At 41.7% G+C, this 18,732-nt stretch overlaps 2 protein-coding genes across 2 annotated transcripts in view; one reads left to right on the top strand and one right to left on the bottom strand.

Annotated features, from left to right (window-relative positions):
- Positions 1 to 696: 696 nt before the first annotated feature.
- On the top strand, positions 697 to 5,687 carry acod1lb (aconitate decarboxylase 1 like gene b). The gene is given in 6 exon segments (NM_001103172.1): positions 697 to 772; positions 1,256 to 1,310; positions 1,854 to 2,041; positions 2,310 to 2,414; positions 2,770 to 2,975; positions 4,201 to 5,687. Coding segments are annotated over 6 exon segments (1,497 nt in total). The 5' UTR covers positions 697 to 751; the 3' UTR covers positions 5,123 to 5,687.
- Positions 5,688 to 16,078: 10,391 nt separating this feature from the next.
- The window catches only part of atp7a (ATPase copper transporting alpha), a 45,511-nt gene continuing 42,857 nt past the window's right edge, over positions 16,079 to 18,732 (bottom strand). Inside the window, 1 exon segment of the mRNA NM_001374597.1 lies at positions 16,079 to 18,161. Coding sequence (NP_001361526.1) covers positions 17,885 to 18,161 — 277 coding nt within the window. The 3' untranslated portion in view covers positions 16,079 to 17,884.

Below are 18,732 nucleotides of genomic sequence, written 5' to 3'. Positions count from 1 at the left end.
TTGATTAGTAGCCAAGTCGATACTTTATCAGTTTTCATGGTCATTTTGCCTCTAGGGCTATTATTTAATTGATGTATCGATTTGAAGGAGAAGCAGTATGGCAGCAACAACACAAATGGCAGATAGAGGTTTCTGTGCATAAGATGTTTAACTGGATATGCAACTAGATCTACTGTGTGAATACAGCATACAGCAGAAGCCCCATTTTATGTTTTTCAGGGGACAAGAAAATATGGTGTAAAATCTTGGAAAATGTCAAATCTGGGGCATGCGTTATTCATTATAAACTGGTAAAACATAAAACAGGGTATGTAGAATTAAGGTTTCACTCTATTTACCCTTTAAAATGGATGGTGATAAAATAAAATATTGGGTGCCGTTTCCTTCAGTGGCCGAGAACTAACAAATACAATAACAAGCAATAGGGCTTATCACAATAAACCAATTAAAAACTCACATAATCAGCCCTGCCTGGCATTTTAAGTTTTACACAGCAGCTCTCTCACACTCATTCTCAGCATTTTACTTCCTAGGAAATTCCCAAGCAAGGTATCACAATTTCCTGGGTGGCACCGCCTACACACTGGGCCCCACCCATTTTGTCTTTCACCATAGTGATGTCATGTCATCTGTTAAGGACTCTCAATAAATAGCCCCATAGGTAGAGCAGGAGGGCAGTCAGATCTCACCTGAGATACAGCAGCAGCTCTCCATTCTCACTAAGCTCTGCTATTGCCCTCACTGCCCAGACATGTTCTCAGCCACCTTGCAGGTAAGTGTGCCAATCACTGCCACCTCTGGGCACAGAACTCTATACTTTCTATACCTCCTACCTGTATTTAAGATTTTACTCATGGATACATTTTCACTAGGTGATTATGATATCCTTTCCACTTTCTATTCTTCTTACAATAACACAATGCTTTTTATTCTCAATGAAAATGCATAGGAATTACAGTGTACTTAGATTTTTATTTAATGGTTTAATCCCCCAGTATATGAGAAAGCTTAGCAATGCAGAAGAAACAAACCCACTGCACTTATGTAATTCAGGAAAACCCAGTAGTTAGTGCCTAACAGTCATATAGGAAGATTTAGAAGGTGCAGCCTTTGGGAAAATAAATGATATGAGCAAATTCTGTACAACTTGGAAGCACTAGAGAGGAGTTAATATGTGACTTTTCAGCAGACTTGAAGGAAGCAGCGTTCTAGTTCGTAACATTAATTTGCTGTTTGGTTTGTTTAATCACAACAGAATTCCAAGAAACTTCAGCAGATATGCAGACAGCTCCACAGCGCTGCTTTAAAAGGTTATGTCCTCTATGGGAACTGGCTTTTCCATGTTTGCATATCTCTCCTTTAGCTTTGCCTTGAAAATTATAGCTCTCTGCTTGTTATATATTATATTATTTTTCTTGCCTGAGATAAAGTCTTTCCTGTCAATACTATGGTTATACTATGGTTATAGTCACCTCTGAGTTCCATGACCTGTATAAACGCATTTAATATGGTCATGGAACTCCTTGGTGATTTATAATATCCCTATATTTTACAATAGGGGTACTTTATTCACTATAAAACATATAGGCTGACAGCCCATGGGACATTATTCCAGCTGTTATAAAGCACCCAGCTGAAGTATCCCCTCTTTCCTCCCATTGACTTGAATGGGAAATGCTAGAGCCCAGAAATGCTGTAGTGAGCTTTCTGACATGTCCCATTCAAGTCAAAAGAGTGACCACTCTCAATGTCTGTACTGAGACTAATAAAACCCACATAGAATACAAATCAATGCTTTTATTACTTCAGTTATTTGCAGTATGTAACGTTACATTATTATTACGATGTTACAGTCGCTGTCAGTCCTCAGTATGAAGAATCTGTCACAAGCACTTTTGCCTCATTCATCACTGACATTCGCCCTGAGCACCTCTCAGACGTTGTACGGCACAGAAGTAAGCGCATGATCCTGGACAACATCGGAGTCGGCCTCGTGGGCACAACCACTCATGTGTTCGACATTATTCTGCAGTACTGCCAGGTACAGCACAGTCCAACTGCTTGCCCTATATATATATATATATATATCCTTCCTCCCTCCCATCTCCTCCTCAGCTGGACCAGCCCCCTCCCATTTGTTCCCCACTGTCTGTACCTCACCCATACCTGCCCCATAGGTAGAGACCATTTTAGCCCCAGGTTCCAGACAGGATAAACCACATTCTGCAATAACTTCACTTATAATTACTACTGAGACCAGAACTTTAATATTCTGTCACTTATATCGGGTCATGCTTGTGTTGTCCCAGGATTTGCACTCTTCTGGATATGGGAAAGCAGCTGTTAGCTCAGTGTATGGAAGAAAGGACCTAATGCTGTCACCAACCCTGGCTGCCTATGTCAATGGAGTTGCAGTAAGTCTACTTTAATATTGTCATTGGCCATGATGATATGGGCATTGTTTTATTGAATGGGTCAGGAACAACAGGAACTGCCCAATGCGCTTTTTTCACTAATGATGTTTGGGAATTTGGTGCTGTATGTAGAAAGCAATACCTGTATCTGTTGTGTTTGGGGACAGTGCATGAGTATCTATTTATCTAAGGCTCCACTGAACACGATAGACCAGGTGGGGCTTTGTTTAGCTAATACAGGGCTAAAAGCAAACTAACTGCAATAAAAATATGAGGCTTCACAGGTATAAATGAGAAATTATTCGTTTAATATAACTTGTTACTATAATAAAGTTCTATTTGTGTCTCTTCCTAGGTTCACTCCATGGACTTCGATGACACCTGGCACCCTGCCACCCATCCCTCAGGCGCAGTGGTGCCTTCCATTCTGGCACTGAGCCAATTGTTCTCTAAAGAGAAGCGAATCAGTGGGGAAGACCTACTAACTGCCTATAACGTGGGGATTGAGGTGCAAGGACGGCTCATGTGTTTCTCCCACGAAGCCAAGAATATTCCTAAAAAGTAAGTGGCTAAACACACACAGGACAATTGTTTCTAGACTAAAGGGTGCATCTACTATGCATAATAATGGGTAATGTAATAAAAGGTGCAATGTTTGCACCTGGTCTAGTCACCCATAGCAACCAATGAGAGGGTAGCATTTACTGGTCACCTGAAAACTAGCATTTCATTTGTTTCTGTGCATTACTAGACCTGGTGCAAATATTATAGTTTTCTTTTTATTATACACAGAGGCCCAAACAGCCCCCACCAGCCCAATAAATAGTGAGTGTCTATGGCAACTTACAGCAGCCCCTCTGGCATTGCCAGAACCCACAGACTGGAGAATAATAACTTGCCCCCCCCCACTGCAGTAAAAAGCTGCTGATTGATTACAATGGGCTTTTGGACTAGGCAAATATATGCACTCAGATGGGCTCAGATTTCTGTAATCATTAGGTGCATTTCTACTAATTAAAGGGAATCTAAACTTAAATGACGTTTCACCTTTAAAGATCAGATTACATATATTTTTCATCCTAATTTGTCCATGAAAGTCCACTAAAAGGTGTATATTTTACCCAGTTGTGTTGCACACATAGGGGCGAATTTATCAAAATGTGAGTTTAAAGCTTAAAGAAGAAGGAAAGTCATTTTGGCATTTTATTGCCAACAGATTTGCCACATTAGTGGCACCTAGAACACTATATTTATTCTGCAGAAAGCTTTACCATACTTGAGTAAAGAGCACTAGAAGCTCCCTCCGTTTGCTTAAGATAGCAGCTGCCATTTTAAGTAGCTTCCTGCCTGCAGTCTCTAGCCATAATAGCACAGATCACACATTCCTAAGAGAGGGGGAGGGAGTTCTTAGCATTCTTGTGAGAGGGGGGAGCAGGAAAGGGGAGAGAGGAGAGCGCTGTGCAGACTCTGGCTCTGGGAATGAGGGATTTTTCTAAGAGAGGAAATCAGATACCCCAAGAACATGTTTACAAAAGAGGAGACAAGAAACCCTGTGTTTCTTTTGATAGAGGGCTCAGTGCAGCGTTTCTGTGAGTGCTTATGGCTGTATTTACATAAACCTTTCTGATCAAGCTTACTTAGTTTTTACCTTTACTTCTCCTTTAATTCATACAAACTCAGCCATGTTCTATTCATTCCTATGGGATTTTTACTTACTTACTGTATAAAGAATAAAGTCATAAAGAATAAAGAATAAGGTCATTCAACGCTATTTATTTTCCTGCAGGTTTCACCCTCCCTCAGTTGTCGGAACCATGGGAAGTGCAGCAGCAGCAGCCAAACTCCTGTCATTAAACCGAGAGCAATGCACCCACGCACTGGCCATTGCCGCCTCGCTGGCTGGGGCTCCCATGGCAAATGCTGCAACACTTTCAAAGCCGCTGCACATTGGAAATGCCACCAGACTGGGCCTAGAAGCTGCACTGCTGGCCTCAAAGGGAATGGAAGCCAATGCTCTTATTCTGGATTACGTTCCCGGCTGCTCAGGTTTTAGTGCTTTCTATGGAGATTATCAGCCCAAATCATTGTCCCCGGCAGGAGAGGACTATGAATTTCTCCTGGAGAAGCAAGACATTGCCTTTAAGTCTTTCCCGGCACATCTGGGAATGCACTGGATAGCAGACGCCTCCGTCTCTGTTAGAAACAGACTCATAAACCACTATGGCTCATTCGATCCATCTGCCATTCAGTCCATAGTTCTCCGAGTCCCAGTATCCAAATACATCAACAGGCCTTATCCTGAGTCAGAGCATGAGGCACGCCACTCTTTCCAGTTCAATGCTTGCACAGCTCTCCTGGATGGACAAGTCAACGTTGGCTCCTTCAGCGAGGACAACCTGCATCGGCGTGACCTCCACCGCCTCTTGAAGAAGGTGGTACTGGAGCATCCGGAAGACAATGTGGCAAACTTCGATAAAATGTACGGAGAAGTCGTCATTGTGCTGAAAAACGGAGATGTGAAGATAGGAAGAACCGACACGTTCTATGGTCATTGGAGGAACCCGCTGAGCAGGGAGTCTCTGCTGAAGAAATTCCGTTCCAATGCCCTCCATGTGCTGGGGGAAGGCCAAGTGGAAGATGTGATAGAGATAGTAGAGAACATAGAAAGTGTCAGCGACGTCTCTCAGCTCCCACTGTCCCTTCAGTAACACAAAGTCACAAATACCCAGTCATACCCTGAATGTTTCTATGGTACATTGACCTTCTCTGCCCGGTGGCAACCCTATCTGCAGCCTGGCCAGGCCATTTTCATTTATGTGTAAATATGTGATTAATATGTATTTATCATTATTATATATTTCAGCTTAATATTCCCTAATTACTCAGGGTAATTGCCCCCGGCTCTGATTGGCATTAATACCTCAACTATTAATAGCATTTTTTTTTATAGCGCCTGTAAATCAGAGCTGGAACAAACAGATCATTAGAATCCCCTGTAATGGTGATAATTGCAATTCAACCTCAGTGATCTTTTGGGACTAAACCTCTCCCCCCCCCCCCCCCCCCCCCCCCCACCCCAACTTGTTTACATATTATTTATTATTCTATGACTTGAATGCATTTATATTATATTTGTATTATTTCACTGTGATCCACATTGTTTTGTTATTATATTGTGTTTATAGTGTATTCTGGTTTCCTTGAAGGTCCCATTTATATGTCTGTTTGTTGTTAAACCTTAAATAACAATAAAAAGGGAAAGAAAACCCTAAACACTGATGTTTCTATACTTGCTTGCCCATGAAATGAAGGCTACATCATTACTGAATAGATTCATCTACAGTCACTAGAGGTAATATAGGAGGAGCACTGTGCAAGTATCAATTGGTTGGTCTAGTAACCCATGGCAACCAATTAGATGTTTGCTTTTAAACAAGAAGCAGTAAATGCTGCCTGCTGATAGTGGCACATAGAGGTGATTTAAAAGAGTTTTAGATACTTTATGGTGTTCTTATACAAGAACTTTAAAGTTTAAATTAACTTTTAGTATGATGTAAAGAGTGCTATTCTGAGACAATTTGCAATTGGTCTTTATTTTTATTATTTGCATTTTTTTTTAATTATTTAGCTTATAGTTCAGCAACTCTCCAGTTTGGGTGTTTCAGCAGCTATGTGGTTGCTAGTCACCAGACAGTGGTTGAGACAGGAATATAAACAGAGAAGGGCCTACATATAAATATAACTAATAAAAATAAACAATAACAATAAAGTTGTAGCTTCACAGAGCAATAGTATTTGGGATGAGGGGGTCAGTGACCCTTATTTGAAAGGTGGAAAGAGGCAGAAGAAAGCAAATAATTTAAAAATTATAAAAAAAATAAATAAATAATGAAGACCAACTGAAAAGTTGCTAAGAATGGGCCATTCTGTAACATATTAAACGTTAACCTGAGGGTGAACCATCCCTTTAAGAACCAATTCTTTTAGCAATATCTGATAATACATATTTATATTGATAAATAATTAGTAATAGGTGAGGCACATGCAAGGGTTAATGGTATTTATAATGTTTTCTGCATCAAATGTGGGTGGAGTCAGGGTGCAGTGGGCCCAGGGCAAAGCTCCAATTGGTGGGCCCAGGCAGGGCCGGCCCTAGAACAACTGGACCTATTGGGCCCAATAGGGGCCCCACACCAGTGGGAATAAGCACTTAAGCTGTCCAGCCCGCCCCCAACAACTCACCAAAATGGTCCCAATTGGGCCCTGCAGTGTATAAGACCAGCGCTAGCCCCAACAACTGCTGCTTTTATCTGTACAGAGAGCAAATAGCCATATTTGGGTGCGCCGTGCATGCTGGGTATTTGAGAGTGGGCTCAGGTGAAATAAACACAGGGGCTCTGGGCTCCTCCCCAGGTTTAGCAGGGGCTGTGCTTAAAATGATTCCATTCCATCCATAATCTAAACTGCCCATTAAAGGAGATCCCTTCCCAAAATATCACTCAACTATACATAACTCAATATACATTCATTCAACCATTTCAGTAGTTTTATAGTTATTTGTAAATGTAATTGCTGTTAAAAGAAGCATCAGTCTGGGGGGGGCGCTAGTGAGCCGCGATCTAAGATGGCCGCATCTTGATTGCGCTCTTACCGTGGAGGAGATTAATCCCCAAGCAATCACCGCGCAGATGACTTTTCGGGTATAATAACGGCACACATAAGAACCAGATACCTTAGACGACCTCTGGATGGCACATAAAAGACGGAAAAGGGAGAAAAAAGGGTCTAACGCCTCCCCGCTCCGAACTACACGGAGCGTTGCGTCATACCTGGCTAGGCCACAAGTGGTAGAACCCTCACCAATGGCCTCCCAAGCAGACTCATGGCTAGAAGCGGACTCGCAGCCACTTCTTTCCACCTCAGAGTCACAAGCTCCCGTAGAGGAGTCTGTGTTACTGGACAAATTTAAAACAATGTTGCAGCAAGAGTTAGCCTCAACCGCTGCGACTATTACTGCAGACATCACGAAACAACTCCATGAGCTGGGGCAAAGAACAGACGCGATAGAACATAAAGTAGATGACATTACCACAGTCCTCGATGCTCACGAGAATGATATACTGGACCTGCAGATGCAACTACGCGAGGTATGGGACAAGATTGAGGATGCAGATAATAGATCCCGACGCAACAACCTACGCATTCGGGGGATTCCCGAGACGGTTACTGACTTACCGGCAGCAGTGGAATCTATTTTTACTTCTTTACTCCCAAATCTACCACCGGAACGTCTAGAATGTGATCGGATACACCGGGCTCTGCGACCCATGCGGGAAGGGGACCCGCCGCGAGATATAATCCTTCGATTACATTACCACCAGACACAAGTTGCAACATTACAGGCCGCGAGACAGAAGGACCGCCTGGAATATCAAGGTACTTTATTTCAAATTTATACCGATCTGGCCCCAATCACGCTTCAAAAGCGGAAGGCCCTAGCACCGATCACTAAAATCCTTCAACAGCACAGGATAAGGTATCGTTGGCTGTTCCCGGTGAAATTGGCCTTCTTGTATAATAGCCATCCACAACAGATCTCCACTGTACAAGCTGGTTTAGAGCTTCTCTCTAAACTGGGCCTTCACACACCTTCAAATGAAAGTCCCCGTCAGCCACCTAAATCTCGCCGAATAGACCCCATTTGGGAAAGAGTACAGGGTTCGCAAAATCGGATTACTCCTATTAATTAAGACGAGAGATCACAGTAATTGCTATGGCCCTGCAACTCTTAGCAACAGCCAGTTTTACAAAATCGGACCATTAATATCAGTAAGGATGAAGGATCACCATACTTCCTATGGCTCTGCAACTTCTAGCAACAGCCAGCACCCACAGGCCTACAAACAGACTCGACTCGATTCTGAAAGTCCACTCCAGAGGATTTACAAAATTTTGTTTACAGCTTGAAGAGACCCCCGTAAAGCTTATTCTACACCCCCCCTTCCCCCCCCCCCTTTTTTTTTTTTTTTTTTTTTTTTCTTCTTTCTTCCTCTTTTTACCTTCTCCACTTTTTATTTGTCCATCTTGGACTCCTTACAACGATAGTTATGTCGGACCGCTAACGTACTGCCAGCGGTACTGAATATCTTAATCAGTGTTTATCCCCCATTTTTTTTTTTTTTTTTTTTTTTTTTTTTTTTTTTTTTTTTTTTTTTTACGGGGACTAAATTCGCAGCTACTGTAACTTACCCGCAAAGAACTGCTGCAATATTGGGGAGACCCTCCATGGGATTACCTTGCTGACCCCCAAGGAAAGTTTTTGCCTCAACCTCCCCTGAATATTTGAGGGAGATACGAGGCGAAATCTAGTTTTAGTATTTGATATATTGCACTAAGTGAAGTGAACTTAGTCACTACTCAAGTTTTCTGTAGATTTGGTTACAATGTGTTTCTATGTTTTTCTTATTGTTAAGGTTTATTTCCCCGAGGAGTATTTAATGCAAGATTTATATGATAATGAAGCGATTTATTCTACCTTCACTACAGTATTCCTTTCGATTGCTATTGTATATCTGTACTTAGAGAATCAAAATGGGTTTGAAAATCTTGTCTCATAATGTACAGGGATTTAATTCCCCGACAAAACGGAGAAAAGCTTTTCAATATTATAGTTCTCTCCAGATAGATATACTTCTTCTCCAAGAAACCCATTTTTCAGTAACATCTTATCCTAAATTTCTACATAAGGCCTACCCTACTATTTTTATGGCCAATAGCTCTAACAAAACTAAAGGGGTGGCAATCTGTATTAAAGCCGGGTTACAACTGCAAGTTTTGGAGGTCTATAGAGATTCGAATGGTAGATACTTAACATTGAAAATATTGATGGAGGACCAAACTTTAACCCTGGTTTCCTATTATGCCCCCAACACTAATCAAGTGTTATTTTTTGAAACGCTAATAAGCCACTTATCCCACTGGGCAGAAGGCCAGTTAATTATTGGTGGAGATACAAACAGTGTTTTAGATAGATATTGGGACAGACAGACTATCTCTTTGCAAAGTACTAATAGCCCCTCTCATATCTCACCAGAGGGAGTGAAAATAAAAAACTTATGCACTTCTGAAGGGTGGGTAGATATCTGGAGAGAATTACATCCAGCAATTAGACAATACTCCCACTACTCTGCGGCTCATAAAGTATATACCAGGATAGATCACATTTGGGTGTCACAGGGGTTGATAGAAGCATCTCAGACTTCCAGAATCCTGAACACCCCATGGTCTGACCACTCGCCAATATTATATACAATTGCATCCCTCCATTTATCAAATTCTAGAGGGCGGTGGCGAATGAACGAATCTATATTAAAAATTCCGGAGCTATATGCCCAGATTGAAACCTCCTTGAAAACATACTTTCAGGAAAATATCAATTCAGTTACCTCTTACGCCACACTATGGGAAGCTCATAAGGCGGTAATCCGGGGCCTCCTAATTCAGTGTGGAGCACAGAGGAAAAAGGCACGTAACTTAGAAATACGCCAGGCCACAACACAGTTAAATGACCTGGTATATCAACAAATTGACAACCCCATGGTAGACCTCCGTGGCTCCATAGATTTAATCCGGACTAAGCTAGATTTGTTACTCACACACAAAACAGAGAAAGCTTGGAAATGGACCCAACAAAAGCTATATTACTATACCAATAAACCTAGTAGGCTTCTGGCTAGGAAGCTTAATAAGAGATTAGATTATACCCCAATTAACAAAATAAAAACTAAAAATGGATTCACCACTACTACGCTTCATACTATAACACAGGAATTTTATAATTTTTATAAAGAACTCTATAAAGCACCTCCTCCGCCTGCAAAAACCAAATATGAAGCTTTTTTTCGAGACATTAATCTACCAACCCTTACTTTACCACAACATCAAATTCTCGATGCTATAATAACAGAGGAAGAAGTGGGTATAGCAATTAAGTTTCTTAAACTCCCTAAAACGCCTGGCCCTGATGGCTTTCCGGCCCTCTACTATAAGAAATTTTCCCATATTCTTATTCCACATCTGACAAAGATGTTTAACCACCTCCTGACAGGTGATAAGTTTCAAGCCCAAACACTAATGGCATCAATAATACCTATCCCTAAGCCAGATACAGATTTGACAGAATGTAAAAATTATCGCCCAATTTCGATTCTAAACTTAGACGTTAAGATACTGGCTAAAGTGTTAGCAAACCGTCTAAGCGTAATCTTACCAAAATTGATCCAAAGGGATCAGGTAGGATTTGTTCGAGGGAGACAGGCAACGGACGCTATCAGGAGATTAATTCTCCTTACGGCTTGGGCCAACAAAACCAAAACTCCATCACTGCTTCTGAAATTAGATGTCAAAAAAGCATTTGATTCCCTAGCTTGGCCTTATTTAAAATATACGTTGCAAAAATGGGGAGTGGGTGCAAATTTTATGAGATGGATACAAACGTTATATGACGATCCTACAGCTAAGATCCATATCGGTTCATATACATCCCCCCCGTTCACTATCAAGAGAGGCACACGACAGGGGTGCCCTCTATCCCCATTACTCTTTGATCTAGCACTAGAACCCTTGGCCATAGCAATACGGAACAATCAGGATATTTGTGGCTGTAACCAAGACGACCAACATCACAAACTCAATATGTTCGCTGACGATATTACGTTATTTATCACCCGGCCACTACTATCATTACCTAATTTATACTTGACATTACAAAACTTTGGCGTCATTTCAGGTCTCACGATAAACCACACCAAAACGGAGGCATTAAGTATCAATCTACCACACGAATTAACAAAACTGTTATCCCTTAACTTCGAATTTCAGTGGAATAAAAATCATATAACGGTTTTAGGAATTCAGTTGACTAAAACCTTTGAACAATTATATCAGGCTAATTACCCCAAGGTATATAGTAAAATAAGTAAACTCTTGGAGGATTGGGGCAAATATCATATATCATGGATAGGTAGAATAACGGCAATAAAGATGGTGTTACTTCCTAAACTTTTGTATCTATTTAGAGTGCTCCCTATTCCGCTCAAACGTATAGACCTTAAAAAACTAGAAGCTAACCTCTCTGCATTTATTTGGGCTAAAAAACCCCCTAGAATACGGGTCAATATACTACAGAGGTCCAAAAGGGATGGAGGTCTGGGTCTTCCAAATCTTTGGAAATATTATATAGCAGCTCAATTGACACATATTCCCTTTTTACATATCAATAATATCTCTCCTCTATGGGTGTACCTGGAAAACAGTATGGCAGCACCTTATACAGCAGAGTCCCTGCTTTGGACGCAAAGGAAACACAGACCAATTATCAATAGCCCTACGTTGAGACACACACTGGTAATTTGGGACACCTATGCAGCCCTATATAACTTGCAATCGCCCCACACTCCGGTATTGCCGATATTTAAACACCCGCAATTCATACCAGGCCAGCAAATACGCGCATTTCAATGGTGGAGGGACCAGAATTTGGGGAGAGTTGGGAACCTGCTTACAGTGAGAGGCCCCTTCACAATTGATTATCTAAAAGAAAACTATAAGCTCCCAAATTCGGAATACTTTCGGGCATCTCAGATCCTTCATTTTGTATCACAATGTTGGAAACAAAACACTAACCGATCTACAAAACAAACTTTTTTTGAGAAATGGTGTCTAGATGGTATTTCCCCCTTGAAAGCTATTACGATTATATATCAATATATAAATTCTCCTAAAGACATATTAAACCTTCAATATATCAAGTCATGGAGTAAAGAACTAAACAAAACCTTAGGAGAATCTGACTGGAAGAAAATATGGGACAATACACGGAATAGTTCAAATAATACAATTCTACTGGAAGCAGGTTATAAAGTCCTTTTTAGATGGTACCTCACTCCTAAGAAACTTGCGCATATTTATCCCAACACTAACGAAAACTGCTTTAGAGGGTGCTGCACACCAGGTACTATGGGCCATATTTGGTGGACATGCCCGAAAGCAATTAGATACTGGATACGGGTATATAATATGATATTTGCGGTCTTAAATGTGAATGTACAAAAAAACCCATATGAAGCATTATTGGGAGCGCCAGTACAAGGGGTGACCAGGACACAGCAGAAATTAATCAACCAGATATTTTTAGCCGCAAAGCAAGTATTGGCGAGGTCCTGGAAGTCCCCTGCTATTAACTATAATCTACTTAAACCTAAGATCGATTGGATATTTGTAAATGAGAAGTTAACCAGTATTGCCCTAGATAAATACCCACTGTTCCTTAAAACTTGGCAACCGTGGATTGACTATAGGTTTGGAAGATTGCTCTCCACTTCGATATTATCTACCTGACTGTAGTGAAATGTTATTGAAGCGATATATGGCCAATACCATACCCCTCGGTTACTAATTACCCCCTTGTTTCCCCAGTTCTTTTCTGAAACTGAGTAACACATTAGGTTTTATATGTGTATGGAAATATATTTACACTGTTACCAATTGATGGAAAATGTCTTTGCAATCTGTAATATTTAGAAGTTACTTCATATCTTTAAATTATTGTAAAGAACAAAAAAAGAATGCAATTTTCTGTTTAACACGTGAAATATTGTAATGATTGCTATAAAACAATAAAAAAATTAATGATAAAAAAAAAAAAAAAGAAGCATCAGTCTGGCTGTTTTTATTCCCTGCACTATTGGTTCTGCCTCCTGAAACAATGTAGCAAAAGCCAGGCGATGAAAAGACCTGGAGGAGAAGTGACTCTTGCTACAGTGTTTCAAGAATCAGAACCAGAAAACAAGGGAAGTTGCCTGGAATGACATTTTCTTTTATTATGCAAACTCTGCTTTTGTGTGACATTCCCTTATTAAATAGGGAATAAAATAAAGAGATTTTTCTGGATCCCAGCATGCACAGCTCTCTTATTAGATTTGTTTAAGTGATGATATAACTGGCACGGAGTCACCTTGTGTGATTTCAGCTTTATAGGGATGAGGCACATAAAGCTGTTTGCAGATCTGTTAATCTTCATGGCAGGTTGGCACAAGCGCAGGCACACAGACACCCTACCCGCAGGCAGCATTTGGCCTGATCCGTTCCTTTGTTGCACTACAGCTAAATGAGCAGCTACTGAGCCTTCCAAGCTTTGCTAAGGCTAATGATACACACAAGGCTTCATACCTGTTTGATCACTGATACAGGAATCTTCTAAAGAAATCATAGTAGGCTCTGAATCCACGGTGCCCTGGTACTGGTGTGTGTGTGCCGGAGAACTGGCACCAGTGCCCTGCAGGTTCAGTGCTGACTGACTGATCTCTCATATGGGAATTTAACAAACGGGTAAAAAGTCTAAAACTGGCCATACACCTAAGTTGGGCGATATCGGGTTAATTTGATTGTTTGGCCCTCGGGCCAAAAAGTGAAAACGGTGGCTATAGGCGCTTGGACCAAGGAACACATTAACGAGCCAATGCAGTCCCCGATCTGATGGAAAAAGCAAACCTGCCCAATGAGATCTGCCCAATTTCAGGCCAGATGTAGGTCAGGTAGGCCCTTGGGAGTGCCCATACACAGGAATCTGGATTGATCTAATAGACTTGAATCTGCAGCTGAAATCTGCCTGTGTATGGCCTTAAGTACTTTCTGCCCTGAAATCACTGTGCATTAACAGGCACTGCATGGGGCAAAAATGCGTACGTTCACGTTTCTGTGTTGAAATCAGGCCCAGACTGGCAATCTGTGGGTTCTGGCAAATGCCAGAGGGGCTGCTGTAAGCTGCCATAGTCACTCACTATTTCTTGGGCTGGTGGGGGCTGTTTGGAACTTGAAATGCCAGGGCCTATTTTGACCCCCAGTCCTGACCTGGTGGAACAGTAGGAGGTGATTTATCAATGTTCAAACTTTATTTTTTTCACAATTCGAGATTCGTTTTTTTGCACTAAAAAAAACTGGAATTCGAATTATGGTCCAAAAACTCAAATGTCTGGTATTTATTAAATGGAATGTAAAACTTTCCCATCTAAAAGCTTGCGAGATTCTATAGAAGCCAATGGGAGTTGTCATAGGCAAAGTCAAGGCATATTTTCAACTTGAGATATTCGTGTTCTTAAGTTTTATTCGAGTTTATAAACTTGAAAATTGGAGGTACTCGAGTTTTTGTTTTTTTTATTCTAATGAGTTTCCTTAAATAAATTAGTATTCGATATGCAATTAATTTCATGTAGAAAAACTTGATTTCACAAACTTGAAAATTGATAAATAGTCCCATTTATGTCTGTGCACTAAGAGGCTGATGCCATGCCTGACCGTGCTCCGTGATAATAAACTAGCAAAACGGGCCCAGGATCTGCCAATAGTGGGAGCCCACCAGCAAACCTGGAATTTTCTTTCACTTAGAACTGAAGTGACCCCAGAAATGCAGATGCCTCACTTTAACTTTATAACAAATGTTGCTATGGGATCCTTCTAAAAAAAGTTCTTTACTTTATTCTGATTTATCTGCTTCTGTGGCTGTTGGTTATGGAGGGAAAACCTGGAACTCATGACTACTTCACTAAGCAGAGTATTCCTTTACTTCCTACCATCATATGCCTGCTTGAGGGTTGTCCTAATGCACATCTCTTGGGGCTGCTGTGTGCCCACCAATAGGCACTTTGCCCAGGTCCGGTCTTATAAACTGTTGGGCCCTCTACACAAGGTGTTGCCAGCCGGCACAGGGTTCCAGGGCTGGGTGGCCTGCCTTTTCATCTCTTTTGTTCCATTGGCCCCCAACATTTCATGGCACAATGTGGCCCCAAGTAGCAGTATGAATGCAGTGCCCACTTTGTGTTTAATGTCCCAAAACACATAGCAGCATTATCGGGCAATTGTTATTGGGGGTGGGCTGGACAGGTTTATGTGCTTATTCCCCTGGTGTTGGGTGCCCATGGGTGCTGGGCCCTATTGGACTGAATAGTTCCAGTTGGCCTAAGGCTGGCCCTGGTTGCACCAACACATGGGGAGATAAAGAGAAATCACCCTTGTTGTCTCTGTGTTCCTTTAGTTAAACACAGGTGAAGGGGGGAAGGGGACTGGGAACTGGCACTTCATGCTGATGTTTAAGGCACTGTAGAATGTGCAGACTCAAAGCAAATCAAGTGTCTTTCAACTGGGTTTAACATTTGTGATTTCAGTTTTGGGTATCAGATAATAACCGACCTCCAGACCACCATAGAGTTTTATGAGAAAGTAGGGAAAAATAAAAAGGATCTTCTATCCCAGCAAGACCCTTGGATGCCCCCTACCCCTTGGCTCCAGTCAAGACTGATAAACTCTTACAGGAAATGATGTCATACAAAGGATTCTATGGTTTAGGCGGCTGGGTGCCTTAGGGCTCTGGTACACGGGGAGATTAGTCGCCCGCGGCAAAACTCCCTGCTCGCGGGCGACTAATCTCCCCGTGTACCAGAGCCCTTAATGTCACACTGGGAGGGTCACACCGGACCAATAAAAGTTACACAAACAGGGAGAACATTTGAACCTTGCAATACCCAATTAGAGAAACGATATCTAGGCGTAAGCCAGGCTTAGCGAGCATCGGTCATGGCGAGTTGTATTCATGAAGGGCACACAAGACATTAGATGGCACAATCCAATTTATATGAAATTTGCATGTAAACACGTAACATTATTATCAGAAGCGCTCGTCTGTAATCTCCATGCAACTCCGCTCAGACCAATTGACAACATTATTTTACAGAACAGAGTAAAAACCTCTCTTTGTATTATTTTCACACAAGTTTCTATATTTTACCATAAAAGGAAATAAATATAAACGGAGGTACAATGAATAAGTGAATAACAGAGATAAGTGTCACATTCAGAGGCGCAGCAACCACGACTGCTGAGGCGCCAGTTATTCCCTGTAGTGCTGTGAGCGCAACATTAACATTGGGCCACTGTAGCTACATATCAGCCATGTACAGTCATACAGAATCACTGGATTGCCGAGTCCTTGGCTCCTGCAGTTTGGCCTTTACTGTGCTCTGCAGGATATCAGGCCTAGTCAGGAATGGGAGCAATATTAGCGCCCTGCCTGTGAGTGGCTCTGGTATACAGGAGGCATTGCTATCTGAACCTAGTAATAGCCTCAATAAAGGACATGACCGTGACATTTCTGCAGGCACAACTGATAGGTGTGCAGTGAATTTAATATTTCTTTTAATACCCTTATGGCCAACCTGAGGTTCATTTTATCAGGAAACCAATGCTGACATTTGATAGGCAGTGATTCCCAGCATGCTCTAGTTGCACACATCATGTGCTCAAGCCAAACACAGAGGATGATGGGAGTGGAAGTTCAGCAAAAGTTGGAAGGCATTGTGTTTTTGGTTCAGCTGACCATCTGTAATAGCCCAAGGATGCAGGCTGGGAACCACTGCCCTTTATTATCTCAGTCACACGGCAGGCGAGCAGACCTACCAAAATCAACAGTGCTACAGTCTATTAATCCCAAGGTCTGCAAGCCCAATGGTTTATGGACTGAAAGAATCAACAAAATAACCTCCTTCATTATTATTTCTTTTTCTATTTCAGCAAAGCGTGCATTTTCATTTTCATCCTCACAGTTTCCCACGTGGAGATGCTGCTGCAAGGTTAGTGTATGGCTGGCAGATACTGCAGACTTCATTCCATGGAAGAAATGATTGGAAAGATCTCTTCGGCCAATAAGTGCATAAGGTACATATGGCATACGCAATTCACGTGTTCTAGTAAGGAAGGGCTTGTCACAATCAAGGCTATTTGGGCTCAACTGGGGAACTTCCCAAATAAATAAGAAATCTGTGAATTAGGAACCAAGGCCACAAACAGAAAAGAACCTCACCCCGTTGCCCTGAATAAAAATTTTTGTTCAGTGAGGTCGGAGTCGCCCAATAAATCTCAATAGCAAAAGTGTGCAGTGCAGCAGCTGGAAGCAAAGGCTAATAGGATATTCTCTTTGGGGTGGGGGGAGGAATGGAATCAGAATGCTAATCAGAACATATAAGATCACTATACAGGCCTTTATCTCATATAAAAATAAAATACTCAAAGGCTAATTTATTTTACTGCCAGATGTCCAGTGCTATGAAATGGATGAATAATTATCCAATGGCAATAAGGCACAAATAACAGGTTTCTGCATCCCTGTCCGCCTACTCCTTGCCTGAAAGGTGAAAGGAACACTAGGTACCTTAGGTGCATGGTGTCCATTTTCTACAATAGGTTACAGGAGGCACCGGTTTAAGGTACTCAGTATCCCAAGGGAAACTTTTGCATCCCTCATAGGAATCTCATTAGTTGGACAATGGTTTGGGATCCTAGCTGCTGTTTGGAAAAACCTGCATAGAGGTTTCAGCACAGTGAAAGAGAAAGTTTCTTCAGCTGAAGGTTCCATCCGTCGTTCATAGGAACGTGTCCTCCTCACCCTTCAGTTCCCCCAGGAGCAGGGAATGTTTGTCTGGCTCACTCAGTGGGATGCTGTGCTGGGAATGTTTGTCAGACAAAAAGGAATTCAGAGACGCTCGGCTGTAGTTGACAATGCGATCCAGAAGGTCCAGCTTGGTGGAAGTTCTCCTGTTTTCCGTGAGTCCAATATGAACACTAATGTCGGAAAGTGACTTCTGTCTCATCTGGCCCTGGACCCGCTGCTCAAGTTTCTCACGACTCGGCTTACGGTACCTGCACAAAGGCAAACACAGTCGCTGCTTTTATCATTGAAAATGAGAAGCAAGAATTGTGTGTGGATAATATCACTTCATCTGCCAGATCAAAAAGCTATGGAGCAACCTGCTGGGTATATCGCTCCCTGACATAGTGCAACAGAACAAATTATGAAATTTATTTGAATGACTGCATCTAATGGGTATGGGTCCCAGGCAGAGTTCTGTGCAGCACTGCCATTTGGCAGAAAACAGCAGCAGTCAAAACACCCCTATGTACATTTGTCATTGGTATTGAAAGTAACAGACAGATGGGCATCTTTATTGCCAATGTTCTCCACCAGAGGGCAGCAGTAGCCAAGACATTACCAGGAATTACCGTTAAAGGAAATTTAAACTCACAAAACAAATGAATGTAAAATTGTCCACAGTGCTTAGCAGTGTAAAAAATGCATCAAAGGAACAAGAGTCACTTTCAAACAGTACGTTACTGTGCTAAGGACAAAGTCTAAGCAGTGCAACATTAATGGCACCCTATGGTACAGCATTTGCAAAACCACTCTGAAAGTCAGATACACAATCCAACACTA

The sequence above is a fragment of the Xenopus tropicalis genome, chromosome 8, assembly GCF_000004195.4.
Source record: "Xenopus tropicalis strain Nigerian chromosome 8, UCB_Xtro_10.0, whole genome shotgun sequence".
Classification (NCBI taxonomy): Eukaryota; Metazoa; Chordata; class Amphibia; order Anura; family Pipidae; genus Xenopus; species Xenopus tropicalis.
Note: the sequence above shows the minus strand (reverse complement) of the source record. Positions and strands in the feature narration are given on the sequence as shown.